The sequence below is a fragment of the Sturnira hondurensis genome, unplaced genomic scaffold (genome assembly GCF_014824575.4).
Source record: "Sturnira hondurensis isolate 20B ecotype Veracruz unplaced genomic scaffold, ASM1482457v3 Scaffold0000167, whole genome shotgun sequence".
In the NCBI taxonomy this organism is placed as follows: domain Eukaryota; kingdom Metazoa; phylum Chordata; class Mammalia; order Chiroptera; family Phyllostomidae; genus Sturnira; species Sturnira hondurensis.
The window spans coordinates 5,696,894-5,724,294 of record NW_028072798.1 but is presented as its reverse complement, the minus strand read 5'-3'; the positions used below and the strand labels follow the sequence as shown (position 1 = coordinate 5,724,294).

General features: G+C 50.6%; 1 protein-coding gene across 8 annotated transcripts in view; it reads right to left on the bottom strand.

The window, feature by feature from the left end:
• Positions 1 to 5,443: 5,443 nt before the first annotated feature.
• Positions 5,444 to 27,401, bottom strand: part of SYNJ2 (synaptojanin 2) — an 82,173-nt gene continuing 60,215 nt past the window's right edge. For 4 of the 8 annotated variants that reach the window (XM_037055064.1, XM_037054988.1, XM_037055204.1 and 1 more), the window contains 13 exons: positions 26,135 to 26,327; positions 23,895 to 24,053; positions 21,865 to 22,021; positions 20,770 to 20,887; positions 18,829 to 19,047; positions 18,643 to 18,721; positions 18,012 to 18,180; positions 17,388 to 17,558; positions 15,056 to 15,187; positions 13,371 to 13,483; positions 12,161 to 12,269; positions 10,268 to 10,419; positions 5,444 to 8,284 (listed from right to left, as the gene is read on the bottom strand). In XM_037055064.1, coding sequence (XP_036910959.1) covers positions 7,568 to 8,284; positions 10,268 to 10,419; positions 12,161 to 12,269; positions 13,371 to 13,483; positions 15,056 to 15,187; positions 17,388 to 17,558; positions 18,012 to 18,180; positions 18,643 to 18,721; positions 18,829 to 19,047; positions 20,770 to 20,887; positions 21,865 to 22,021; positions 23,895 to 24,053; positions 26,135 to 26,327 — 2,488 coding nt within the window. In that variant the 3' untranslated portion in view covers positions 5,444 to 7,567. Of the gene's footprint in view, positions 8,285 to 9,686; positions 9,837 to 10,267; positions 10,420 to 12,160; positions 12,270 to 13,370; positions 13,484 to 15,055; positions 15,188 to 17,387; positions 17,559 to 18,011; positions 18,181 to 18,642; positions 18,722 to 18,828; positions 19,048 to 20,769; positions 20,888 to 21,864; positions 22,022 to 23,894; positions 24,054 to 26,134; positions 26,328 to 27,401 lie in introns of all 8 variants that reach the window. The other 4 variants (XM_037055369.1, XM_037055119.1, XM_037055530.1 and 1 more) reach the window with 4 other exon arrangements.

Sequence of the window (27,401 nt, the reverse complement as noted above, 5' to 3'; positions counted from 1 at the left end):
AGGCTTTTTCCCTGTTTGGTAGAAAAAAGGGGAAGGGCGGTGCTAAGAAAGGTAAGGAAAAAGCCTTGAGGTGGGAAACCTCATCTAACATTGGAAATGTTTCTTTGGGGGAAAAAGGTAGAAAAGCAAACCAAAACAGCAAAGCTTCGTTTTCTGAAGCCCCAGTGGGAGTAAGTGAAGCGAACCTAGAAATAAAACTTCCGAAGACGGTGGCAAGGTGGGATCACCTAACAAAGTGAGGATGAGGCTGCCCAGCTGTGCTACGGGGGCACCTCTCGCCGCATCCCACTCTCAGGTAAAAGGACAATGAGCAGCAATGTCAAGCCTGGACAGACCAGAAGCGGCCTGAGATAAAAGGGGACGCCGTTCATTAGGGCAAGCTGGCCTGGTTGCAGTTTATCACCCACAGTCAAACGAAGAGAAAGTGAGTACGGGACGAAGGCAAAGTCCCAATCAGCGCCACGTCACTCAAGTCACTGCAGCATAAGCTGGAGTGCACCTTGGAAAAACGACAGTAACTTGCCATACTAGTGAAAAGGAGATCTTAGAAACCAGCAGACTTCTGCTTTTCAGTAACAGCAGGCTCGGTGATTTGGAGTCCAGCCTCCAAATCACCAGTCTGGTTATCTCATCTGTAGAGAGTTCCAAAAATTCTGGGTTAAATGTTTTTAATCAGTCAAAGTGCTAACAAGAAAATAGTTACTGACAAAAAAACAAAAAGGAAAAAACAAGGAACCAGAGAGGCCAGCAGTCAAAACTACTTTCGCTTGAGGCAGGGAGGCCACTACCATATTTGGCAGCCCCTTGGCGCAGACTACCACCAAAGATTGTCCCCCATGGATAATTTGTCCCACCAGCGCACAGCCCACTCACCCTCCTTGGCTGGGCATCCTTGTGCAAGGTCCCACATGGAGGTCGCGTGCAGAGCCAAAAGAAGCGACTGAGAAACTGGGCTGAGGTTCTGGCAAATTCCCAAAGCGAGGGGGCTCGAGGTCCAACATTGAGGCTCTACCAACAGTCTGATAACCCTCCAGTTTGTTAAGCTGGGACTGCAAAGGGCTCTACGTACAAAATCAGGGTGACCCGGAAGTAAACATCTGTGTCCAAGAACCAGATGCCAGCACTGTCGCCTTCTAGACCCTCTTCTAGTTCATAGCTGGGAGCTTCTCCCCACATCCTTGCCTCAAGGAAGGGATGAGGGATCTCTGTGGGGACGCTTTTACAAGGACCTTAATCCCATCACGACCTAAGCACTTCCTCAAGTCCTTACCTCCTAACACCATCATCTTTGGGGTGAGGTTCCAACATGAGTTCTGTGGGGACACAAAAATTAAAACCATAACACCTTCTTAACAGGATATAAATGATGTGTCTTAGAACTGACATCATATTAGGTAAAGTACCATAAATGAGAATTTTATGAGAGGCTGCTTGATGCACCAATAAATAAAAAACCTTATTCTTAAGTATACTAGCAAAAACAACGGAAATTTAGAGTAAAGATTATTATTAACTGTTATGTATAATTATGATATTAAAGTTACAAAAGAAAATGTTCTTTAGAGATGCATATTGAAAGTATTTGAGTCCGATAATCCTGACAGCAGAATTTTTTTAAAGTCTTTGAGCAAAGGAAAAAACAAAGCAAATATAGTAAAATATTAATTACTATTAAGTCCTGGTGGTTAGAGTTCAAACTATTCCCTCTAATTCCATATATGTTTGAAATTTTTTTAACAAGTTAAATTAAAAACTCTGAGAAACATTCATGAAACCCTTAAATGGAGAAATAAACCACGGACTCTTTACATCGAAGAGTCAGTATTGTAAAGTTGCCTATTCTATTCCGTGGAGTCCCAGTCAAAAATTCCAATAGGTTTTATTTTTTAAAAATTTGTTTTCATTGCATTTAGAGAGAAGGAGGGAGAGAGAGAGAGAGACAGACAGACAGAGAACATCAATATGAGAGAGAAACATTGATTGGTTGCCTCTCGTACACACCCTGACCAGGGTTTGAACCCTGACCCTTTGGTCTTAGAAGATGATGCTCCAACCACACTACACTGGCTAGGGGTAGGCTTTATTTTTCAAAAAGGAACTTGACGAATTGATTCTAAAATTTCAACGGAATTACAAAAGGTCAAGCATAGCCAAGATACTCTAAAGAGCCAGGTAGGAGGGTTGGCTTGACCGGGTGTCCAAGTTCAGTGAAGCAAGACAGTGCAGCGCTGGCCCAGGGACTGGCAGGCAGACCGGCAGCAGAGTGGAGCACCCAGGGCCAGGAGTTCTGAGCCAGCACAGTGGGAGCGCAGGAGAACATCCCCCTCAGGTGGGCGTCACACTGGCTGGTCACGGTTAGCAAGGGCAACCAGTTGCGCAGAGCAGTCAAAAGACAGCAAACCGAGAAGCATTTACTTAACAAAATCTAAGGAATCTTGGTAAGAACAAGGGGAGGCCATGGCAATGGAGCTAGAAGGTGGGCCAGAGGTGTGCAATCTCTCAGCGTCTCTGGCCACACTGGAAGAAGAAGAGTTGTCTTGGGCCACACATTAACTACACAAACACTAACAAAAACTGATGAGCAAAAACAAAAAGGTTTTAAGTACATTTACAAGTTTGTGTTGGGCCATATTCTTGGCCATCCTGGGCTGCATGTGGCCCATGGGCTGGACACTCCTGCTAGGGCCTGCGCCCACCCCCACACAGACCTGCCTCGCAGAAGGGCCTGTCCCACTGGGGTGCAGCGGAGCCAGGCCACCGAATCTCTAACATACACACACTTCTGTACCTGGGACTACAAGGCATTTTTGTTTTCTACTGATGGAATCACTTCAAAAAGCAACCCTGCATTAGACCGCACAGCAAACCTTAATAAAATTTTAAAAGTGGATGTTTATATATGCCAGAGTTTCAGGTCATAATCCAACAAAATTAGGCGTTAATAATTTAAAAATGTCAAACAAACCAAACCCTTAGCTCCTGGAAAGTTACACAGTCTTTCTTGGATCAAGGAGAAAATAAAAGTAAGTAACAATCTAGAAATTAGTGAAAAGGGGAACAGTTCATGCCAAAATTTGTAAGGTGCAGTTAGAGCTATAATCAGGGGGAAATATCTAACTTAAAATGTCATTATTGTTAAGACAGACTAAAAATAATGGTACCCAGAATGATGGAACCCCAAGCTTTTTTCTCTCACGTGAGGACATTTTTTCATTGATTCTAGAGAAGAGGAAATGGTGGGCGGGGGAGAAAGAAAAACACTATGTGAGAAACATCGATTGGTCATCTCCCGTACATGCCCCAACCAGGGGCCAAACTGACAACCTTTCGGTGCACAGGACAACACTCCAACTGAGGTGCACCAGCCGGAGCCCTGGTGCTATTTTTAATTAAGAGATTAGGAAACGAAAAAGTTAAAGTAGGAGAAGGGTAGACATTAAATAAGTGAATGAAAAATGTTTTTAAGGCTGAGAAAAAAATTTGAAAGCAATGGAAAGAATAGATAAATCCCAACGTTATTTCCAAATGTCTATAAAATTGAATCACTCCTTGAAAAACCTAATTAAAGAAAGTGAGAGCCATGCTTTGTTATTTAATAAATGGTATAACTATCCCTCAGGAAGGCGATATTGGGCGCCTACACTAATTATAAACTACATTCTAGGTGCTTTGAAGAGTTTCTATTGGCCCAGACAAAGCCCGAAACTCTAAACACAGAGATTTAAGTATCTGTTACCCACCACTTTCATTTTCTATAGAATAATATCCTAAACTGTCATTTAAGGCCCCCGGAAGTTCTTTCCCATCGGCTGGCTTCCTCTCCAAGTACCTAACTTCATCTTGCTCCTTGTCAAGATCTCATCCCTCGCCTTGCAAATCTTTCCCGCCCTTGTGTTCGCAGTCTCTCGGTTGTGCTCCCCTACCTCACTGAGTCGGGGCGAGTCCACAGACACAAACAGCTGGCCTTGTAAGGGACTGAGTCGCAAACCTCTGTCCCACGGCCTTGGAAGAGGTACTGTGACCAGCTGTTTCCTCTCTCTCCGCCAAATCCTGGGGCTGTGCATTCAGGTCAAATGACTTCCAAATGGTACTTACTGGTCAGGGAGGACTAGCCATCTTTATTATTTTGAGATTGTCAGTATATTCTCATTCCTGAAAATCATCAGCGAACAATGATAATACACACTCTGTGTGTGAATTAGCCGAAAACAAACCCAGACAGAACTTGAAGGTTGTTTCCTCTCTTCTCCCTTCTCTGTGTGGGAATGTACTCAAACCAGTACAGTGGTCTCAGACTTTATAAGCTCGCTATAAGACCCTGTAGAAAATGAATTCTAGCATTTCTTACATCTTATAGATATTGTAGCATAAAGTTATTATGCAAGTTACCAGAGTGGTCCCTACTGGCATTATTCAAGTCATAAATTCTCAACCAAATTATTTTTGTTTTTTCAACTTAGTCTGATGGTTGAAAAAAGAACCAAAAACAAAAATTCAAACAGAGGAGTAATAACTAGTGGTCACATTTCATCCAGAACAGAAGGCTAGCCAAGAATGATATCCCAAAGTACTCATCATATCTAAAAAGAAATAAACCAATTTAAAAAGTTTTTAATAGTTTTTTTTTTACAATTTCAGTACAAACTAACACTTCAAATAAACATTACAAAGTTTTAGTAATTGCCAAGTCAGTCAATAAATAATTTTTGTGGTTCCCCTTTCTGATGAAATCACTTCATTATAAAGAGAATGTTTTAATACATTTCTTTGCTTATACACGTCGAGAGAATTTTATTAAGTATCTTGAATTTTAACAACTTGAAAACTTTTACAGGAATTGCTTAGGCAGGTGTTTTAATCTCTCAATCATGTACTGGAACAAATTTTAAAAGATTTTATTTTCTAGGAAGAGGGGAAGGAAGGGAGAAAGAGGGAGAGAAACACCAATGTGTGGTTGCCTCTGGCATGCCTCCTACTGGGGCCCTGGCCCACAACCCAAGCATGTGCCTTAGACTGGGAATCAAACCGGTGACCCTTTGGTTTGCAGGTGCCGGCGCTCATTCCACTGAGTCACACCAGCCAAGGCCATTTACTGGAACAAGTTTTAAAAGTATGCAAGATGTGGGAGATTATGTTGTAACAGGAAGAATAGTAACTTGGAGTGATAGAGATGATGTTGAATTGTAAAGAACTGAGTTTACAACGCTCTGCAGTGAACCATAATGTCTTACAGAAAAGTAATTAAATGAACTACAAGGTCACAAGAAAAAGCCCTGTGTGGGGGGCATTAAAGAAAAACAAAAAGTACAAAAACCACAGAATGAAATCCCAGGACGGCAGAAGCTCACTGTCGAGATCATTCGATGGACGGCTGCTGACCTAGGAAACCCACCATCTCATGAGCGTTGATTTAAAAACTAAGGAATTCCAAGTGTCTTTTTTAAAAGAGAACATTGGTGTGAGAACTCTATACGCACAACTCTATGTGTTCACTAACCTTGAACACCCACGATCACACAACATTTGTTCAATCCTTCATGTTAAACTACTCGTCATTTTTCTTGTAACGTGTCTCCCGAGGTAAACACAGTTCTGTGTGTCGCTACTCACTGTCGGGTCCTTACATGCCACTTGCGTGGCGAGCGTGCGTCTTAACTGAAATCCTGTTCTCTGTACCACTCCTGGCTGTTGCCTTTCTGGAACAAAGAAGAAAGCCAAGAACTGGGCATGTTCCCAGCACTGCAGGCAACTGTCCTGGGAGCGCCTTTACCCTGCTCTTCCGACTGTTTGTCACAGGTTTCTACTTTCAAATTCATCTCCTTTTTGATGGGGGAGAAAAGGTTATAGAGAAAAGCGCAATTGAATTAAGAAATCTTCGCTTCCATTGTCCAATTGCATCCTCAGAATGTCGGCCAATCATTGAGCTGCTCCGAGCCCATTGCCCATCTCGCTCTCTCTCCCTCTAATGCTTTCAAGGGTTATATTGTTTGTTTGCGTTGGTTAGAGAGGAAAAAATGATACAGATGAAGCACTTACTGCAGAAGCTATTTGAATCACCTGGGGGCAGGAATGACCGCTCAACTCATGGATTCTCTGATTATCTCATGAGTCATTAATACCCTTGTCTTTGATCAGTTTTCAGGTGAAGTGAGACAATGGGGTGGTTTTGTTTTGTCTTGAGTGCCAGATTTAAGTAATCTGCAGTGTGTCTTGCGAGTGGCAGTGAGAGATGATTCTGAAAACGCAGAGGTCTGGGCAATAGAGAGAGAGTGGGACCCTCAGCAAGATGGCCACTGCTGCCCAATGTCAGCATCGAGTACAGGAGTTCCCTGGTCGAGGCAGGGATGACAGAGGCATGGGACACAGTGAGCTCTTACCAGTCAACTACTTATCAGCAAAACTATATCTGCTCCAAATGATACTCTAGACCGTACAGTGTTATTTTTAAAATGTAGAATCTCAGTATGGTGATGTCTTTTTAAATGATTTAATAGGTGAGACTGGTGTTGGAGACATACAGAAAAAACGTAGGTAAAAGACAAACCTAACAGTATATGTAGAGAAGCAAACCCAGAAATGCTTGTTCTGGGGTTTCTGATGTAAGGGACATGTGGTACTTTCCCTCCCGAAGCTGCAGCCAGGCGGACCTAAAGCAAATATTCATCATATTAGAACAATGAGGACCAACATCAGTGCCAGGGTGCGTCTTCCCTTTGTGCTTTCACCAGGTATGCGATGTAAGGGAAGAAAAGGATTCACCAGTTTCCTTTAAGGGGATGGATGGGGTGCAAAACCTGGTTGAAGTGGTGCCCCAGGGTGAGGGACGGTACCAGTTTATGGGGCACGCACGTCTGAGACAGGACGCAAAAGTCTTGAGTGGGTTTAAGCTCAGGTTAAGCTCATGGCAAATGCTCCAGACCTCAAAGAGTGTGGACACCGTCTCCTGCACGGTCAAGGTTAACACCCGTGTACGTAAGTGAACACAAGGGCTCACACAGGGAATGGACAGCCCAGTCGCTTGGTTGACCTGTGTGCTGCTGCTCTGACTTTTTAAACCTGGTGTCAAGCGGCCAGGGCGGGCTCTTACTGGTCCCAACCACCTCTCAGTGTGACCCTCACTTTATGCATTGATCTCCAGGTGGTGCACCAAAAAACCATTCCAACCCGCGAAGTGCAGACAGAATTAAAAAACACCGCGCACACTCGCACATTGAACAGCCATTTAAAATGCGATGGGAGAGAACTTCTTAGGCATCCTCGGCTAACTCCCTTTTCTCAAATCCACACATTGACTCGAACGGGCAGTCTGCCGTACCCCTGAGAGGGAACTTGAAATGCACAAGTCTGGAATGAAACATTTCTCGGTGGCTGAGGAGTTGTCTTATTGAATAGAAGACAGGACTCTTGTACATGGCACAAGAGTGACAGAGGTACGGATCTCTTCTCAGTGTGCCCTAAACAGGGGTCACTTTTGACCGGGGCGTCGGGGCCCAGGGCCCTGTCTCCACACAGCGGTGCCTAAGGGAAGAAGGTGCACACTCCACGGAGCGCCGTCCACGGCTCCCACTCAGGTTTCCGCCAGTGGGTCAAACACCTCCAGCACCGTTCTCTCGTCCTTGTCGCCGACAGCCGTCCAGTGACCCAAGTCTTTTCGCCTGTGCTCTGGTGGCGGCTCCTCCGCAGCTGAGCTGCCGGGTTGTGGGGGCGCTGGGTGCACCCTTCCGAGGTTCCTGCTCCTTGGGTCCAGGGGGTCAGGGTTCTTGGAGAGCCAGGTGTTACTCAACAGGTTCGGGTGGTGGAGAAGGCTCCAGAAGGGGTCCTGGCAATCACCCAGAAGAGAGGCCGCCTCTGGCTCCGGCTCCCTGGGGCCATTGGCCTCGGGGCTTGCAGCTGATGAAGGGCCTGGTAAAGCCGGCTGTGGAAGGAGTGTGCCCCGGTCAGGCTGGGGCGCAGGGCCGCCCTCGCTGCTGAGCCCCGGGAGGAGCTGGCTGTGCGTCTGCAGAACCTGCAGGTGGAAGGCCGCAGGGGCAGACTTCTTCCTCCTCGGGGGCACGGGGGGCGCAAGGGGAGGGACTTCCAGAAGGGAAGCCACGACAGCAGGGGCCTCATCCTCTGCTGGCTTGTCAACGCCGGGCCCCCTCTCGGCACCTTTCCCAGGATGCAGTGTTCTTGGTTTGGGAACAGGAGGGACTGCCACAAGAAGGGGCGCTTCAGGGCTTGTCTCGGGGGGTCCGATTGTGAAATGGACAGTCTGTTGCCCCGGTGGTTCTTCTGGTGACGTGGGCTGAGAAAAGGCACGACAAGTAAGTAAGTAGCCAGTGGGGGGTTGGAGGGGGGAGAACTTGGCACTCGGAGGATGTCAGCCAGGAGCAGGGAGGGGCGAAGCAGAACATTCTAGCAAATTTGAGATTTGAGAATGTCGGGGATGCAGAAGTACGGCCGGGTACGAAAGAACACGGCAGAAGCACACACGCACGGCGTACCAGCAGGTCCAAAGCAACGTGAGTGGGAACTTGAAAACCAGGGCCACAGTGAATAACCTGAGACAGGTTTTCCTTTGTCACTTTAGGCGATGGGGTAATTCGCTCTCCTTATTAAAAGCAAACCGCTCTGAGTCCCTCCATTTGAGGCCTCAGTTTTAACGATTCACACAGAAGTCACGTACTGTGTTTTGCTGTGTATAATGTGTACCCCCATTTTTGGCCCAAATTTTGAGGAAGAAAACCTTTCATTTTGATTTTTAAATTCAATTATTTATTTATATTTAGATACTGGTTTTATGATTATAAAGGAATTTTGAGCATAGGGTATATGAAATTTTATGTAACAAATAACTATATAACATGAGAACAGATACAAGGTATTTCAAATACCACCCATGTATAATACCCATCCTTATTTTTCCCCTCAAAAATCTGGGCAGCCCTGACTGGCGTGGCTCAGTGGATTGAGCACCGGCCTGCAAATCCAAGGGTCACTGGTTTGATTCCCAGTCAGGGCACATGCCTGGGTTGTAGGCCAGGTCTCCAGTAGGGGGTGCACAAGAGGCAATCACATATTGATGTTTCTATCCCTCTCTTCCTCCCTACCTTCCCCTCTCTCTAAATATAAATAAAAAATTTTTTTAAGACAAAGTGAAATTGTTTTTAAAAAATTGGGCAAAAAGTGTGCACTATACACAGCAAAATATGGTATGTTCCAGTATTAGGCTAATTGAAGGATTAATGGATATCCTTGCTCCTTGAATCTTCATATGCAGATATAGAAAAATGGAAAATTTCACAGAGACTCTTTACTTCCTTGGTTCTAATTCAAAACCATCCCAAAGACAAAAATGGCACAGTGCACAGGAAGCTTTTGTACCAAAATGGCTACTATGTAATGGCTTCGGCCTTTCACTGTTTCTGTTGGTTCTTTAGGAAACAGCAGCAAACACAGTCCCTTCTCCAGCAGCCTCTGCCTGCCGCTCTAGTGCAGCCAGCTGGGAAAAGGAATCGGTTTCCGCACCTGGCTTTTAAGAGAGAAGACAAAACGAGTACAAAGGAAAAGGAGGAAAACGACAGATGCAAGGAGCCCAGGTGGGCTGAGCAGACAGCGAGCCCGGTGTGAACGCGGCGCCCAGGCCGAGGCTCACTCGCCCGCAGGCGGAAAAGCAGCACTCATCTGTCGTGACCAGCCAGGGTTACCGAGTGTCCGGCACCAGAACACTGAGGTCAAACGGAAGATCCAGATGCCTCTAGAGGGGCCAGTCTTTGGGCCGCTACTGTCCTGACAAACTCATGTCTCTGAAGCAGCAAGCAAGGCTGAGAGGCTTGAGAGCGAGAGCAGAACACAATCTGCAAGAAAAGTCGTGGCGAGAAGAGCTGTGGCCCCAGCACTTGAGGCCAGCGCTGCTCACCCAGGAGCTGGTTAGTGTTCTTCTAAAGCAAACACCACCTGTCCACGTGGAACTGTGCGCCCACGACAGACCACACACACACACACACACACACACACACACACGGGAGGGATTGGAGCACCTGGACTCAGGCAGTTCTCATGGGGCTCAACCAGGATGCACAGAAAGTCTGACACCTCCAAGCTGTTCCTGCCGTGGTGAAACCTTCCTGGTTTTTCCCCCCAGCTGGAGCCAGGGACACGGAGGAGAAGCAAGTGCCAAGCGTCCCTCAAGGATGGGCCTTAGCAGGGGCCGGTGACTGTTTATGGAGACATGTGACTCTCATCTAACACAACTCGGGAGTGAGAGGCTGATATGACCAGTTCTTACCTTCCCAGTCCTCCTCAAAGTTGGCTTCTTAATGGCAGGGACTCTGGGTGCTGGCCGACGGGGCAAGGGTGCGGCCACCCCTGCTGTGGGCTCTGGTTTGGAAGACCTCTGGTCCCTCAGGGATGTGGCATCTGGGGCTTCTCCTGGGTCGCCTGAAACATGCAAGTACATGGCAGAAGTGTGCAATTTGCTGTATGATGTGATCTTTATGCAGGCGACAGCCTGAGGGTACTTTACTAAGGCCGTGTTTTCTTATTTCTTAACAAGGAGATGTTTGAGGGTTGTCAGGACAACCAGTTAGGTTCCACCCCCAGCTTCTCATGCCCCCCTTCCCAACAGGGATGGTGAGCCAATTCCGTGGGTGGTCTGGGTGGGGGATCAGTGATGCCTTGGCATCACACACAAAAACTCACAGGTATATGCATTTCTCACAGGAGACAATCTAAAACTCCTCAAAATCTCAGGGCCCATATGACCAAGGGCAGGTTAAGTTCAGACTCCAGGCTGATTTCAAACCTCAAACCTCTCCTAACCTCTACATCCATAGACTTTTCTTTAAAAAAACAGCATTATGATTCACATACCATAAAATATACCCTTTGAAAGATTATAATGAGTGGTTTTTAGTGTATTCAAAAAGGTCTGCAACCCTCACCAGGTCTGACTCCAGCCCACGGCCCTCACTCCCCATTCCCTCCTCTCCAGTCTTGCAAACACCATAACTTTCTGTCTCTGAAGATCTGCCTATTCTGTGTACTTCATATAAATGGAATGTGTGCATGTGTGTGTACACACAACACACTATTTTCCCAATTCACCCACAGTATAGCATGTATCAGTATTCCATTCTTTTATATTGCTGAATAATATCCCACTGTATGCACACTTGAAGGGCCATATACAAACTGTAGTTATATTTTAAAATAAAAAATAACTAATTTTTTAAAATAAAAATTTTATTTTAAAATAAATTTAAATAGGCCCTGGCTGGTGTGGCTCAGAGGATTGAGTGCTGGACTGTGAACCAAAGAGTCACTGGTTCGATTCCCAGTCAGGGCACACGCCTGGGTTACAGGCCAGTTCCCCATTAGGGGGCATGCAAGAGGCAACCACACATCAATATTTCTCTCCCTGTCTCTCTCCCTTACCCTCTTTCTAAAAATAAATAAATACAATCTTTAAAAAAATAAAATAAATAAATTTAAATAAGAAACCACTTGTGATGATGTTCTCCTGCAAGTGTTTTGCACCCTCGCCGCTGATGCCCTCCTTCGACGCTCCCTGGAAATTCCACATCGGTGAGACATCCCGACTAAACACAGACCAGGTGACGGGGACTGCATGTGTCTTTTCGGAGGGCATGAGCTCTCCTTTCCAAAATCGTAAGTTAGTTACAGTGACTTTGAATGCACGAAGGAGAGATTCCAGGGTAAAATACGGTTAATGTGGTTTAAGTGAAGTCACAGCAATTAAACTGACAGGCAGTGTGCCTGCCAGCAAAGCGCCTACAATTGCTGGTGGTTTCCGAAGTGGATTTCACGTCTCAAACATGGATGTGTTCCCAACTACCTCTTCTCACTGCAGAATGAGTTAGTGCCTGGGGCATTAACCTTTTCTAAAATCCACTTTTGCTTATTTTAATCTCTGCCTTAAGTGCTGCTTAATAAACCCGGGGTTCCTTTTATATACATACTGAATTTCAAACACCTAACGTGACGTGGACAATAAATCTTTGCAGTGCACTTTTATGAATTGTCGCGAATGGGTGCTTTCACTGAATACTGCCTTTAGGGGAAAAAAAGTTACTTTCTCTATCCAGCGCTTTTAGGAGGAAGAAGAAAAGGAAAGGGGAGCGGGTTTTTCTCCCTGGGATCACAGCCCAGGGACACCTACCTCCTCCAGCTTCCAGGAGACACCGGATTGCTGCTTCCGCCTCCTGGGCATTGGTGGTCTTGATCTGCTTGACGTTGTAGGGTTTACTTATCCCAGTCCTAGCTTTGGGCTTGAGGACAGAACGAGGAAGAGAAGCGTGTTAATGCTGGTGGGAAAATAGCCTCGCCCGGCCAGTTCATTGATGTGTGCCCAGGGGTTCCAGCAGACGGTGATTAAAACCCAGTCCTGTCTGAGCCTGTTTTCCCCAAGGCCTGCACGCTCCAAGAAGGGCAAGGTGACAGTGTTTAGGGCAGGGGCCCTCATCGCCCAAGGTTGGCGTTTTCAGGCTTTTGCAATGTGGACAAGCCACCTGCTCACTTTATTTCAAGAACCAGGAAAGAGCCACAAAGCCCATCAAACTCGGCTCAGCTGAGTTGTGAAAACACCTTCCAGTGTGTTTACTTGAAAGTGCCTTTTCTACCTTCACCCAAAGCTCTGGGTCCCCTTTGATGACCTGCATTCTTCCCTTTAAACCACAGATGAGTCATCAGCCCCCTGCTCCCACTGCGGCTGAGCGAGCACCTGACCCAGCTCTCTGCGCCTTCCTGGGCTGCACCAGCTTCCACTCAGCACCTGGCTTCTCCGCCCTCACCTCGGTCCCTTTGGCCTTCACTACAGCCTTGCAGCTCAGTGCCATCCTCCGGAACTCTCCACTGCCAAAATCCTAGCAATTTAATTATTACTACTCCCTATGGCGTTATTCAGGCCCATTGGGTCTTTTTTTAAGCCTTTTCTCTCAGCTAACTTGACTGCAGGATGATCATAATTTTATCCAGATAATGGATCTAAATTTTTCCTGCTTCCCATTCTACCAAGCACTGCTCTACACACCAAGGTCAAAGTCAGGCATAGGAAGAGAGAGAAGCAGGTGAGCCTAGAAACCAACAATCTTGCCTTGCAGGGAAGGACACTTGGATTTTTCACCAACATGATTCCTCTCCAATGCCCTGCACGGCCATTTCAAAGCTCATGAAAGGCCTGCTCCCAATTTAAGGGGTTGAGGGGTGCATTGGTGGGCAGGTGGAGGGTTAAAAGGATAGCCACCAATACATTCACGGAAAAGCGTCGATCCCGGCGATTGTAGGGGCTGCGGGGGGGGCGGGGAATCACGGGGCCAACCCTGTGGGGCGGAGCTGTCTGGGATTTGCTTTGAGCCAAGCACAGAACTCACGGCTTGCTGAGGCGCTCCTGGCAGAAGCTTTGCTGTCTGCAAAATAGAATACTGCCCGTGGGTGCCGGAGGAGATGGACAAGTCCGAGGCTGACTTTTTCACCATGAAGCCCGCTGTGAAAAACAAGGACAGGCTTCGTCTCAGTGATGTTGCTAACTGCTTCCAGGCAGGTTCCCAGCCAGCCAACAGCAAGGCAGGCTTGGTGGGCCTGGGGCCCAGGAGGCCAGAGAGGACAGCCAGGTCTGAGCGTGCACGGGCCTGGGGCCTCCACAGGGGCCACTGAGTGTTTGTGATTCTCTAACAGCTTCTTCCTGTCAATGGAGATTCTCCGGAAAAGTATTTTCTTTCTTTTTTTTTTTAAATTTAATCTTCATTGTATTTTTTCCCCATTGCCACGTAGTCCCCTTGGAAATGCATTATTTCCATGTAAATGTTAACCTACTGTTCTGGGGGTTCAAACTGGATACAAAGGTCAGTTCATTTTACGTGGTTTAAAATACACTACTGTTCCTAAGGCCAAATTTTTCAGCCACTGTGAGGACAAGATCTAAAAAACCCCGAAGCAGGGGAATAATCTGTTCAATTATACCTGCAGCTATTATGAGCCAGTCACGGTCTAGAACATTCAACAACACAGACACTAGCGGAAAACACATGACCGAAAAAAAAAAGGACACCAATTTTGTAAAAAAACACGACAATTAAAATTTGCCTATAAATGTACATCTATATCATTGTTGGAAGGCTGGGAATTGTTTTCAACAGCTATTATTTCTAGGTAGTCAGGTGAAATGAAAAATTTAATTATTCATATTTATATTTGTAAAATTCCCACAAAAATGTATAACATTTAAAATTTTTTGCTTATATTTCATTTTCTGAGTAAACTCAGAAAAGTGAAAAGCATGCGTAAAAATGCCGTGTGCGCCTGGCTTGCCACTGATTGCTATTATAATACAGACAGAGCCAAGACCAATGTGGAAAGGAAGACCTTAGCAAAGCCTGTGTCTAATTGTCCCATTTTGGGGGGAGGGGGGTGGAGAAGTAAACAGCAGAGGTAGAACCTGATTGGAAGCATGTCACAGCTTTACTTTCCAGTTACTGATGGAAGTTCAATGGGCTAACCATCGTTTCTTGGGGGAGCCAGGAGGAGAAGCAGTCTGCAAGGAGACCTGGGCTGGGACGAGCTCGTTGGCAGGTCCCAACGCCAGCAGCGGGCAGGCCTGGACTCAGGGACAGGAAGCAGCCCGGTGAGAGGTGGGCATGCGCTCACCCTGCGTGTTGGGCACCTGGATTTGCTCAGTGGAGCGAGGTGAGGGAGAAGATTCTGAAAGCCGCTGTGGGGTAGGGGTGGGGAAGAGGCTAAAAACCGCCTCCACGTGGCTTGGCCGGGACCCCAGTTTTCTGTTCTCTGGGGTGTGGAGCAGAAAGCAGGCTGAAGAAAGCACGGTGACGGGAGGACCAAGAGCAGCTTCATAAATGGCCTGTGGAGCGGGCCGCGAGACACGCAGCTGCATCTCCGATATCAAACATGTTGTGGGTTTAACCAGAAAGGAGCCCGAGGAGGGCGCTGTGCACTGTGAGCAGCGGAGGCGGGAGGTGGTTCACAGCCATTTGTTCAGTAGCAGGAAACAGGCGGTTATTAAGCCCAGCCGGCAAGTAAACCCCAAGCAGCGAAGTCTTACTTGGAGGGGGGGGTCTCTGCGGTGGGCGAGGCGGCCGAGGCCTATTGGGAACCGATAGAGACCTACTTGGAGAACGGTGGCGGTCCCCAACAGCTTCCAGCTCCTGCTTTAACTCCGCCAGGTCGGCGTCACCTGAGGACATGGCGGAAGGCGAGTGAGGTGAGCGGGGGTCAGGCTCAGGTGTGCACAGAGCCACCTGTAGCAGGAGGAGCCCCCGCAGGACAGCTGGAGTGTCCCCGATGGCTGGCGTGGGTGGGAAAGGACACCCAGGGCCTGCTGGGAATATTCCAGGAACCCGTGGCACTGTCTGCTGTCCAGAAGCAAGAGACATGGAAAACTCACAGGGCCGTCCAGCCTTTTGGTATCTCTGGGCCACACTGGAAGAAGAGTTGTCTTGGGCCACACATTAAATACACTGTGATGTGTAATCACACAAAAAATCTCATCATGTTTTAAGTAAATTTACGATTTTGTGTTGGGTCGCATGTGGCCCGTGGGCCTCAGGTGGGACACCCCTGCTGACATGCAGAGAGGCGTGTTTCCTTCTGACATAATCGACAGGACGTCCACCCAGAGGGGAGGAGGTGGCTGAAAACCACAGCCCCCTACTGGGTGGCCCTCACTCTAAAAACAGGGCGACAGTCCAGGAAGCTAAGGATAATGCCACTCCTCTGCCCCGAGGAGCCTGCTGTCTAGGGACAAGCCCCTGGTACAGAGGGTCCCCAAGCACTCAGTGAGTCCCAAACACGGTGGCGCAGGGCCTGCCACTTCATAGGAGTTGGCTGTCCTGGCCTGTCCTGCCAAGACTGGCTGCGGCTGAGAGCAGCCCGAGGAAGCGACTGCTGTGCTTTACTGCCTGTGCATGTCACATCTAAGTTCAGAAGAAAAACGGGTGACATTTAAATATTTTGTTTACATACTCGGAAAAATGGAAAATATGCTGAAAAAACTCTGGCGTGCCGGGGATTACTATGGTGCTGTAAGCCAAGATGCTCTTGGAGATTCTCTCTCACACGTGATGTGACCCAGCTCATTTCGTTTTTGTTTGGACACGCCATCCCTCCAATCCGCAGCTGTGCCCCATGCAATCAAAGGCTGAGCTGGGAGAGGTTGACGCTCTCCTCCCAGCGGGAATGTCTGAGCACCCAGAGGGTGAAGACCCCTTGTGCCCACCCAGTGGCCGGGCGGCCCGCACAGCCAGCTGCTCTCACATCTGCCTCCCCTCGACCAGTGGCTGGGATACTGGCCACCTCTTGTCTGAGGGGCACGTCTCTTCAGCCACTCCCACTGCAGGGCAGGAGCCCTCTGGACGAGTAATGACAGAGAGACTGCATGCGCGGACAAAGGCTGCTGGTCCCCAATGCACCTGGCTGTGCATCTCCATCACCTGGGATTCCCAGGCACCCCCCACAACCCACACCTGCAGAATGGGGCTCAAAAACCTGTAAGTCCTGGTGGGGCAAGCAGCCAGGCTTCAAACCCGCTTGGAGCCACTGTCTAACTAAAGGGACTTGGGGGTCTTTGCACCTCTCCCCACAGCACCCCTTCCCCAGGAAGCACCTTAACTCACTTTCACTCCTATTCTCTGTTTTTGCCCCAGCGCAAAGGGTCCTGACACCTGGCTGAGCTCTCACCCCTGCTGGGTACAGCGCACCTCCGACAGGGAACACAAGCCCGTCGTCAGGGGCAAGGCACTCGTGGCTGTGGGTGGGCCTGGTGCTGAAACGGGGACCTCTCTCCAGCCCAGGAATGCACACGGGTTTGCAACTATTCAAAAGAGTCACTACACCATATGATGTGGGGCCACGCAGTTCAATCCATACGACCTCAGTCCCTCTTCGGTCCACAGTGATATAATGATGCTAATGTGCAGCGGTATCATTAATTACGTACATAAAGTTACATAATGTACAAAATCATTGCTGTGTAACATAATGTCGTAATAGGTGACAACAGACCCGTGACTCAGGATGCAGATATTCAATGCCTCTTATGGAAGGCAGGGTGCCTCTTACCTGAATCAGAAAAGTTTTGGAGAGGAAAAAAAATCAAATGTAAAACCAGTTCAGAGCTGTGGCTGTTTGAATACACAGGAGAAGCAGGAATTATAACTCTGGGATATTATAGGGGCACCAAGAATTGTAAAAATAACACAAATCACTAGAGAAAATCAGCGTGCTGGTAGCTGCTACCTTCCCAGAGCCCAGTGCCTACCACTGGCTATGACTGCGCCCTGTGCCCTCTCGGGGGGCGGGCGCACTTGACTGTGGCCTTATGCCAGATGCTGAGACAGAGAGAGGACTCAGTGCTGAGAAAACAAAGTCCAAGCTACCTTTGTAGGTTGGGTGCTGCTTCTTTTTGGTTCGTGCAGGGGACTTGCTGGGAGGTGCCGCTACGGGGGAGCCGGAGGTGTCGGAAAGGTCGTCCCCCACCAGGTCACTGTCCGAGACCACAGTCTGGTTTATCTCATCCAAATAGTCTTCGTCGTCTTCGAGAATATCCCCTTGGGGAGCAAGCGAGTCACAGAAACAATGAAGGGGGAAGGGAATGGCCTTCCACGGGGAGCTCTGTTTTGACAGCAAAGCCTGCAGCCCACTCAGGGACACCCGGCACAGTGGCCAGCAGGCCACGGAGCCCTCATGTGAGCGGGGATGGGGCCCCAAATCCGCTCATGCCTGGGATGGGACCAAACCCCAGGCCCTGACATCCCTGAAGCCACTGTTTTCAAGGTGAGGTTCAACGTCTCCAGGCCTGTTTACCAGGTCACACATCGCGCTGCACACAAGCACCGCCCACCTCATTGCTCAGGAAGTAAACGTGCGTCGAGCACCGTCTGTGACCGTCCAAGGCCAGGTCTTGAAAGGGCTCTTCACAGTCTCACGCCAGTTTGGAGGAGAATCCCTGCCTGCCCACCCATCTCACTATCCGGCCGAGAAGGCCTCCCGGGCGTGCTCACCTTCCGACTCGTAGTCCAAGCTCGTGAAGTCGAAGTTCTCCTCCAGCAGGCAGGAGTTGGCTGTGGGTGACACAGAGGCCACACTGTCCCGCTTCCGGGCGAGCTCCTCCTGCAGACCTTTGAGCCAGTCCTTGGTCTTCGGCCGGATCTTCACTGCCCTGCCTCTGACCTGCGAGGGACAGTGAGGGCCAGAGTGAGCATGGGGCGGGGCAACCCCTGGGTCCCCAGGGCTGCGGCTTGCTCAGATTCAGGTGTCTTGAGACAAGCGGAGGGTCCAGACCTCTGGCCTGCACCCGGTCTCAACGAAAGTTGAACTACCGCCTTCAGCTCCCCGTCCGTGTGAATGTGAACTCAGGATATCATCACTGTGGAAGCTAGCTGAGCTGCCGATCCCAAACCACACACTCTAGAGAGAAAGACGGAGGTGTGGGCGAAGACAGACCCAGGAACCCAGCGGGTTCTGGAACTTGCTCTTTCTCCCAAATTCTACAAGTAACCAGAGCTGGACATAAGACGCCTCAACAAAGATACCAGAGTTAAGCCACCAGAGGAAGTGTCCCAGCTCTGCCCTCCGGTGCGGCCCATGTGACCCTGTGAAGCCCCCACTCCACGGGGGACCAGCGTGACTCACCTTCATCCCATCCACGTCAAGGACGCTGAGAGCCGAGTGACTGTCCGCAAAAGTCACCAGCATCTGCCCTTGGTTGATCCTGGAATAAAGGAAATGGGTCCAGTCAATCCCAGAGGGACTGGACAGCTCCTCCAGGTCCTCAAGGTCACCGGGCCTGGAGCCCACGCCTGCTGGGGCAGCGGTCACCTGACGAGGACGATCGTCCCGTAATTCCCCAAGGTCTGCATGAGTTCCGTGCGCAAGTCCTCGGGAAACTCGTTTTGCTCCTCTAAGGTCGGTGACTGAAGGTTGATGACGACGGTGGCGTCCAGGGGGCCCTGGAAAGAGGACACTTCCTGGAACACCCGCTCCCGAGCACCTGTGTCCACTTCTTGAACTTCCACCTCCACGATGGCCAGCACGGGTCTGCGTTAGACATGGAGGGAAGACGGGCAACCGTTAACCTGGGACGAGACTGCAGCACAGCCCCCGCCACGGCCCCACAGCTCTGCCATGAACGGGGACCACCCATGGCCCCTGCTGTGGCCCCCAGAGGCACTGCCGCCCCCCAGCCCCGGTCCAGTCCTGGGGCTCCAGTCCTTGTCCTCTCCAACCTCAGTGTTACCGTGACATTATGGAAGGATGAGGGGAGAGAAAACACAACCAGCCACCAGCAAAGATTTTGCACACGGTCATCGCCAGCACTGCCGAGGAGGCAGAGAGGTGCGTATCCATTCTCCCTCTGCTGGTGGGGGGCGGGGGCGGGGGCGGCAAGCTCTTCTGGGGGCTATTTGGCAATTTGCATTAAGAATCTCGGAAATGCTTGTTTCTTAATCTGAACTTTAGGACTCTGTTCTACGGAATGACCAGGGATTCAGAATAAGATTTGTGCACAAGGCTGATCATTACAACGTTGTGAGGAACAGTCTAACTTTTCCATAATGGGAACAGGAAGTTATGGCGCAGACACAGAGAGCTTGCTGTGCGCTCACTAAGCACGACGCTCCGCCCTGGGTCGCGGCCCTCTGACACCCACATGGCTCCCACTATCTGTCCTTCAGGGCCCCAGGCCAAGGTCAGCGAATCCGAGTGGCAGTCCCTGACCATCGAGTGTAGGACATCACCAACCCCTGGTCTGACCTGCCACCACTGTCTTCTCCGTCATAGCACATATGTCCGTTTACTGTCTGTCCGTCCTCACTAGAAAGTTCCACGAGAGCACGGTCTCCTCTGTTTTGTTCTCCACTTCCCCTCAGTACCAGAAAAGGCCCCTCGATAAACCGTGTTCAAATGAGTGCTTCTAAGTGCACGCACTGAGCTAGCAAACTGCAAAGTCCCGTGTCTGAAGATTTCCCAAGGTCCACGTCTAGGTGTGTGTTTTCCACAACAGGTTTCTGAAGAATTACAAGGATCTCAAGATCGAGATGCAGGGCTGACCACCCGCTCTTTTCCTTAATCTAGTCCCTGTGAAAGTTGAAATGAATGTGCTGTTTTGGTAGCAGCCATGGGGAGATCAAACCTGCTGACACCCTGAAATGCCATCCCCTGGGCCTTGAAGGGTGGTCTACAAGACGCATGCCCCTCTGTGGCCGGTCCCTGTGCCCAGGGAGCTGACAGAGCTCTGCTGTGGTGACCCATCCTTAATTAATGCAGGACGCACGGGCCAACCCCACGGCCCAGAGCATTTAAATCCCCAAACCCCTGTGGCATCTGTGAGATGGGAGGAAAAACACTGGTCATCGAGAAGCGGGTCAGTTCCAGGGGCGTGTACCCTGTGGGGCCAAACTGTGGCCACAAATGAACAAGCCGGATGTGTAATATTGATGTGACTGTATCTCAAACATGTCACACAGCAAAAAAGCGAGGTACATGGTGGCATCACCTGTCAGGATTTAAGTGACAAAACATTATAGGGTGTGTCTTAGGCATTTTCATAAATAGCATCAGTTGTGAGATAGAGCGGTGAAAGAATGCTAACTCGTCAGTTCCTGGTGTTGGGTGTGCAGCTATCTGTCCTTCCCCGTATCCCTCTCTCTCTCTCTCTCTCACACACACACACACACACACACACGCACTCTGACGGTGACAGCACGTTGATCCCCATGGGGATCAGCAGTGGAGTGCGTTCCGGGGCGGCGAGGACCGTACCTGTGATCGGATGCCTGCAGCTCTGCTCGGCCGTAATACCTGAGGGTGCCGGGGGACCAGGTGTGTCTGACCTTGGAGTCAGCATCCAGGTGGTTGTCTAGGAGGTTGACTTCTTCAGCTACTCACAGGATGCCAATCCAGAGACCCACAGACAAGACAGCATTGTATCAACACACATGGATGCCGATTATGGAGCTCGTACAGCAGGGACCGACCCCACATGTGTCCGACTCGTTCGCTCTCACCCCTGGGGCTGAAAACCACGCCGAGGTGGCCTTGGACCTGGGGTAAGAACCTCCTCCCACGGGGCTGTCCAAGACAGTAGACCAGCCCTGCCTGCATCTCCCCTGGGGGCACAGTGGGGGTGGGGCACAGAGGTCATGCTGTGGGGTTTCCATCCCAGGACCTGGGGACAGAGCAGGCCTGCAGCCCTCTGTACAGTGGGAGAGGCCAAGGCTAAGAATACAAAGGCCTCTCAGTGCCCTGGGGCCACACAGATGTGCGCACGGAACAAAGTGTGTCTTTTCCATCTGCAGATGTGTGTTCCTGGCCATGAAATCTCGGCACACACCTCGCCAGAGAAGTTCAGCTGTTTATGCACCGGTGTATAGGTGGTCCGATTTTAAATCAACCACATGCCCTACCTGGGCATCGCTCCGTGTTCAAGACACAACGAAGCTGATTGATAACAAGCTCTTTCTTTCCTGTATTCGATTGGAATGGGGGCTTCAGCCGTGAGAGGGGGGTCACACAGAACGGCCTGGATGACGTGCATGTGGGGGTGAGGAGGGCAGGGGCAGGGAAGGGGGACAGCGTGGCTTCTCCCCTGCTCCCTGTCCAGAACCAAAGGTGGATAGGGTGGCGGGGGCACAGCTATGGTGCAGGGACAGGGACAGTCAGGCCCAGGTCCATCTGTAGATCAGTCTCTAGAAGGAGGACAGAGGGGAGCTCCCCCCAAACACAACTTCCGAAGCTTAGGAATGACTCAGCGTTGTTTACACAGCAAAGGGCACTGGGCTGAATCAGCGGGATGGTCCCTCCCCGGGACCGATCACCTTGCGCCCCCAGATCTGGAAGCGCACACATCACACACACCTGTCCTGTCAAAGGGGTGCCTCTTCCTCCACCACAGGACCCGGTCTGTCCAGGCGGGGGTGCGGCATTTGTCGCTAGTATCGTAGGCAGCAGAGCCAACGTCATACTTGTAGGTGGGTCCAAAATTAATGGTGCCTTCGTGAAAGTCCTTAAAGATCTGGTGGGAGAGAAAGAAGTCGCGGGACCACTGCCGCTCCCTGGGACGCAGCATGTTACGTACAGAAACAAAGAGGGCCACTGCAGAGCACTGCACTCCTGACAGTCGCAGAATTGCCCTGGTATTTACGAACATGTGTAAACCTGGATCTGCATGTGCCTTTTAGTCAGCAACACAGGACTGCCTGTTAGTTCTGCCGCCTGACTCTCACCCTGGGTCTCCCCCGCCCCCACCCCACCTAGCACAGCGTCTGCTTGTCGGCCCCGCAGGGAGGGCAGGCACGAGGCAAGGATGCACATTCCAGGCCTGGCCAACTAAGCCTGCCCGTACCCAGCAAGGCCTTGAGCGATATTTGTTAACTAAACACACAGAGTAAACAGAAGCCCAGAGCTGAAGGCGAACTCTCCTCCATCTCCGGGCAGCTCTAGATCCAGCCTCGGTGCTGGGGAAGACCCAGAAACAGTGCACGCCCTCAGTGTGTGAGCGGAGGGGTGTGGAGAACATCGACACGGGGAAGAAAGGCCTGTCTGAGGAAGCTACGGCGTGGTACCTTCCCCCACCAGACCCCGCTCAGCATCCACATCGCCGTCAGGGTCGAGGGGGGCAGGCACAGAACACCCAGGGGAACACCTGCACCCACTTCCCGTGCTCACGTGTGGCCAGCAGCGCTCCCCAAAGGCACTGGCAGTCACCACGCCTCAGCCCAGCCTGCAGGAGTGCTGACAGGCACCGACACACGCCAGCCGCATGAGCTGGAGGCTGGCCGGTGTGACCTTGCAGAAGTGAGCACAGGCCCTACACTTGACTCCTTCCAATTATGTCTCGGCCTTAGGAGGCACAAAAACTGCACACGGGGCCCAGAGGGGTGGGGAATGCGCCCTGTTTGAGTCTGGGATGGCATCGTGGCTCTGTCACTGACCCATGTGACTTTGGGTGAGTTACGTGACCCTCGCCTCAGTCTTCTTGTCTATAACATGGGTATATCAGGCCTGGCTGGTGTGGCTCAGCGGACTGAGGGCCAGCCTGCGACCCAAAGGTCGCCTATTTGATTCCTGGTCAGGGCACATGCCTGGGTTGCGGGCCCCATCAGGTCCCCAGTATGGGGTGTGTGAGAGGCAATGACACATTGCTGTTTCCCTCTCTCTCCCTCCCTTCCTCTCTGTCTAAAATAAATAATAAAATCTTTTAAAAAATAAAATTAAATGGGCATATTAATAATAACCAATTTGCAGGAGAGTCTTGAGAGTTAACCACACGAATTGGTGTGTAAACTACATATTATTAGACATTGGTCTACTGGTTCATGTGCTCGCCCACAAGAAATAGAGATATCCAAGTATTGTGAGCAGGGCCTAAAGTGTCCCTTGGTGACTTAGTGTGTCTGAAGTACAGCAGTGCCTTCGAGGCTTGCATGTGAGTGTGAGCAGGTGGACTTTTGGACACAAGCTTCTCCATCCTCACTCAGCGGGGCGCTCAGAGGCCGGGCCATTCCAAGCCCTGGTGACTCAACTGAGGGAGTCACCAGGTTTGACAGAGTAAGGGACACCCCCACCCACAGGGCACAGGCTCTGGTGGTGGCGCCTGCAGCTGGCTGGGGTGCCTGCGGTGTGCTTTTGTAGAGCGATGGCACCCTCTCCCCCCACCACGAGAGGACCCCCAGGCCTGAACACAGCCTGCTTGGAGAGGGGCAGGAAGTGTGTGTGAAGAGACCTTTGCAATTCTCCAACGTCGGAGGCCACACGCACTTCCTGCAACGTCACAACCCTTGTTCAGTCCACTCCCGGAACCTGGTTTGCTGGACAGGAGGGCGCACGGTGAGGAGACCCTTCCCTACGGCAGCAGCTGCCAAAGTTGCTTCAGAAGCACAACTCACTTTTCCACTGGACTTCTGCAACTGCAGCTGATCAAATTCCAGAAGTTTCTTCCAGTCTTGGCGTTTCACAAAATAGAACACTTCTTCGTAGGTGAGATCAATGCGGTAGTTGAAGTCACCACACCAGAACACGTAGTCGTGAGAAAAGATGCTTCTTCCCTGCGTTGTATAGGAGATCACAGTCACCGGGGCCGTCTCAAGGGGGGTGGGGGGTGGGGTGGGAGAAAACCACCCCACGCAGTGGATAAAAAATGCATTTCCTCAAAACATTCCTTAAAAAGAGTCTCCTGCTAGAACATCTTATAGTTCACTTAACCCACAAACCTATTGAGGAACTTTTCACGGCTAACTTTGTAATTTTACGCCGTAGTGTTTTTACGTGATTTGGAGGAAGCTCCAGCTCTGACCTGGGCGCCACGACCGCGCTCGGTAATCAGGCCGTTCTCTATATCCCAAGACGGATTGCCCAAACATTTCCTGTTGTGAGGATGAGCTTTCAGGAAATAAGTACAGTGCAACTTTGTAAAACTTCCCAGTGACCCTCCTTCCCTGTCTCGCCCAGTCACTCTGACCTGGAAGCCCAGGTCTCCGCCCCGCCCCCCACCGAGAATGCCAGCAACAGCAGCTGCTACCCATCAACCGTCTGCCAGGGCTGGGCTCTGTTCTGGGGGTGCACCTCCTCACAGCAGCCCTGGGCAGCACACACTACTGGCTTTTCTATATTAAAAAAGAAAAAGTTCAGAAAAGCTTGCTGAAGGCTGTACCAGTAATAGCATGTGACAAAGACAAAATCTGAACTTGGCTCCAAAATGTGTCTGTCCTACTACGCGGTGCAGAATTCGCTCCCCCCAGCCCATGACAGCCGTTGGGGCAGAGGCCGAAATGATCACAACCAGAGAAGATGGCGGTCAGGGCAATGCTGCCCCGTAGAACCTCCTGCAGTGCTGGGCAGGTCCCCTCTGTGCTGCCCGAGATGGGGGCCACCAGCCACTGCAGCCCCTGAGTCCCCCAAATGTGGCCAGGGCAACTAAGGGAGTTTTGCTTTATTTCATTTTAATTGATTCAACTCTAAATAGCTATGTGTGGCCAGTGCAGGTGTAGAGAGCATCACCTTATAGGTATGTTCACTACTTCGGTTGTTGAAGAAGGAGCTATATCATGCCTTTTACTTTGAATGTGACCTTCGAATAGGACATGATTATTCTGAATATACTTCAAAACAGCACCTTCTAGTGAAAAGGCCGGGCTTTTTAAAAATCCCATCAGACACACAAAAAATACACATAATGTCCTACACAGTCTGGAAAATGACACACTGCCAATTTCCCCTACTCTTCTGTGTCTTCTTTTATCCAGGAAATAAAAACTGCAACAAGGATTACAGCATTTACTTATGAAAATGAAGGCATTTTGCCTAGAGTGTGCTCCTGTAGCTTTAGGAAACAGGAGGTCAGTTTTGGGGGATCTGGCCTCCCATGGAAGAGCCCTGGGACCTCCTCAGTGGTGGTGCAGACACTGTGGCGAGAACGGCTGGAGTCCATCCTCCCAGCTGGGAAACAGGTGGTTAGCACCAGGCTGGGGGTGTGTGGGCCACAAACTTTCACAGAACAGAGGATGTTCAACTCTGAACTCGGAAAGGAAAACCTGGTGGCTTCAGAATGAAAACCTCTAAATCACCACTAGAGGGCGGCACAATGCGTGTTATTGGCAACGGTGTGACCAGATGGGCAATCCAGGGCCCCTGAGTCAAACATCCACTATTTTACAAAATGGCCCGTCTTATCGGAGCCACAGCAGGACATGTGCCAGGACTGTGACTCTCAAGAGAACTGAGTCTTGTGCTGTGAGGGTTCAGACGTTCCTCATCAGCCTGGACAAAGCACGGACACAGATTTCCTTCCCCATTCCACACACTTGAATTAGAAAAATCAGAAAACGCACGTGGAAAGTGCAGGGTACTCAAGGGCTCTGGAGAGACATATGAAGGTGGGGACCAAGCCTCCAGGCTGGACGCCCTGGGCTTGCCTCCGCCGTACCAGCCCAGGTCGCCTCCCTCCCCCAGCACGCAGTCCCCAGGGGCAGGGGCCCTGTTCTGGTGCGCCCCCTCCTCCCCACAGTGCCTGACCAGATGAGCAGCTGGGAACCCCCCCAGGGGGCCGGAGGGATGCAGAGGCCAGGGACTCGCCCCTTGCCTGCCCTGGCACCACCACGGGCCGCCCCGCACTGCCGCCCGCGCTCACCATGGGGAAACTCAGCTTCTGTGTGATCTCCCTGTAGTCCTCGTTCCTCTCCTTCACCTGCGACTGCCCGGCCGTCAGGTGGCTGCACACGAAGCAGAAGCTGGTGCTGTGGAACTGGAAGCGGATGCCCACGGCACCTTTGTTCCCGGCCTTGCCTCCCATGCCCGTCTTCACCGTGTCGATCGCCACGTCCCTGGAACACACAACGAGCACGTGCTTCTTAGTGGCTCCAGGGAAACCCGTCTGCACGGAGAAGAGCCGGGCTGCGGCTCGGAGCATTCCAAAGCCACCGGCCCGGAGCTGTTCGATCACGTCCTCCCCGCCAAGCCACACAGCGACCAGCATGACCGTCACCGACGCCGTGGTCTCTCCTGACCTCTTCCGTGCACTGTCGGCAGCTGCCTCTGGGTTGGCAGCCACGCCTCTGGAGAGCTCTGCACTCACAAAAGCACCCCACAAAGAGGCCCCGAAGCCGGCCCACCTCTATCCTTGCGTGCCGTTCCAGGTTCTCGCTGCCAGCAGAGACGGCATGGACCCTACCACCAACCTCTCCCCACCTGGCTTCCCTGCAAAGCCCAGGAGATGCCCTCAGGTCATCACATGTTCAAGGACAGGAAGCATCCAGTTATTTCTCCTGGGCAGGTAGGTGGTTTCAATGCAGACTCCAGATCGCCTTCAAAGGCCAGCTTGTAATGAATGTGAGTGACATGTGAGTGCCCAGGTGACCAGACCACAGACTGAAGCACAGGCTGAGGCCACATCTGCTGTACAGGCTTTCTGCCCACATCTTATTTAGATTTCCTTTTATTTATTTTTTAAAGTATGTTGTCTTTTTTTTTAATTTTAGATTTATTTATTTTTAGAGAGAGGGGAAGGGAGAGGATGAGAAACATCAATGTGTGGTTGCCTCTTGTGCACCCCCTGCTGGGGACCTGGCCCACAACTCAGGCATGTGCCTTGACTGGGAATTGAACCAGCCACCCTTTGGTTCTCAGGCCAGCATTCAATTCACTGAGCCACACCAGCCGGGGCTAGATTTCTTTTTAAAAGAGGCAAAAGAACTGGCATTTCCTGATGAGTTACTCAGCTCTTAGTCAGAGGTCTGCCGTTTTAAATTTCAACAAGGCCTCCCTTTCCTAGTGCAGAGTGGAGCTTAGGTGATGATAGCCATGTATGAAAACACTCCCAAAAGGATTCAGCTTCTTCCCTGGCTGCTGTGGCTTGGTGGATTGAGTGCCGGCCTGTGAATCGAAAGGTCGTTGGTTCG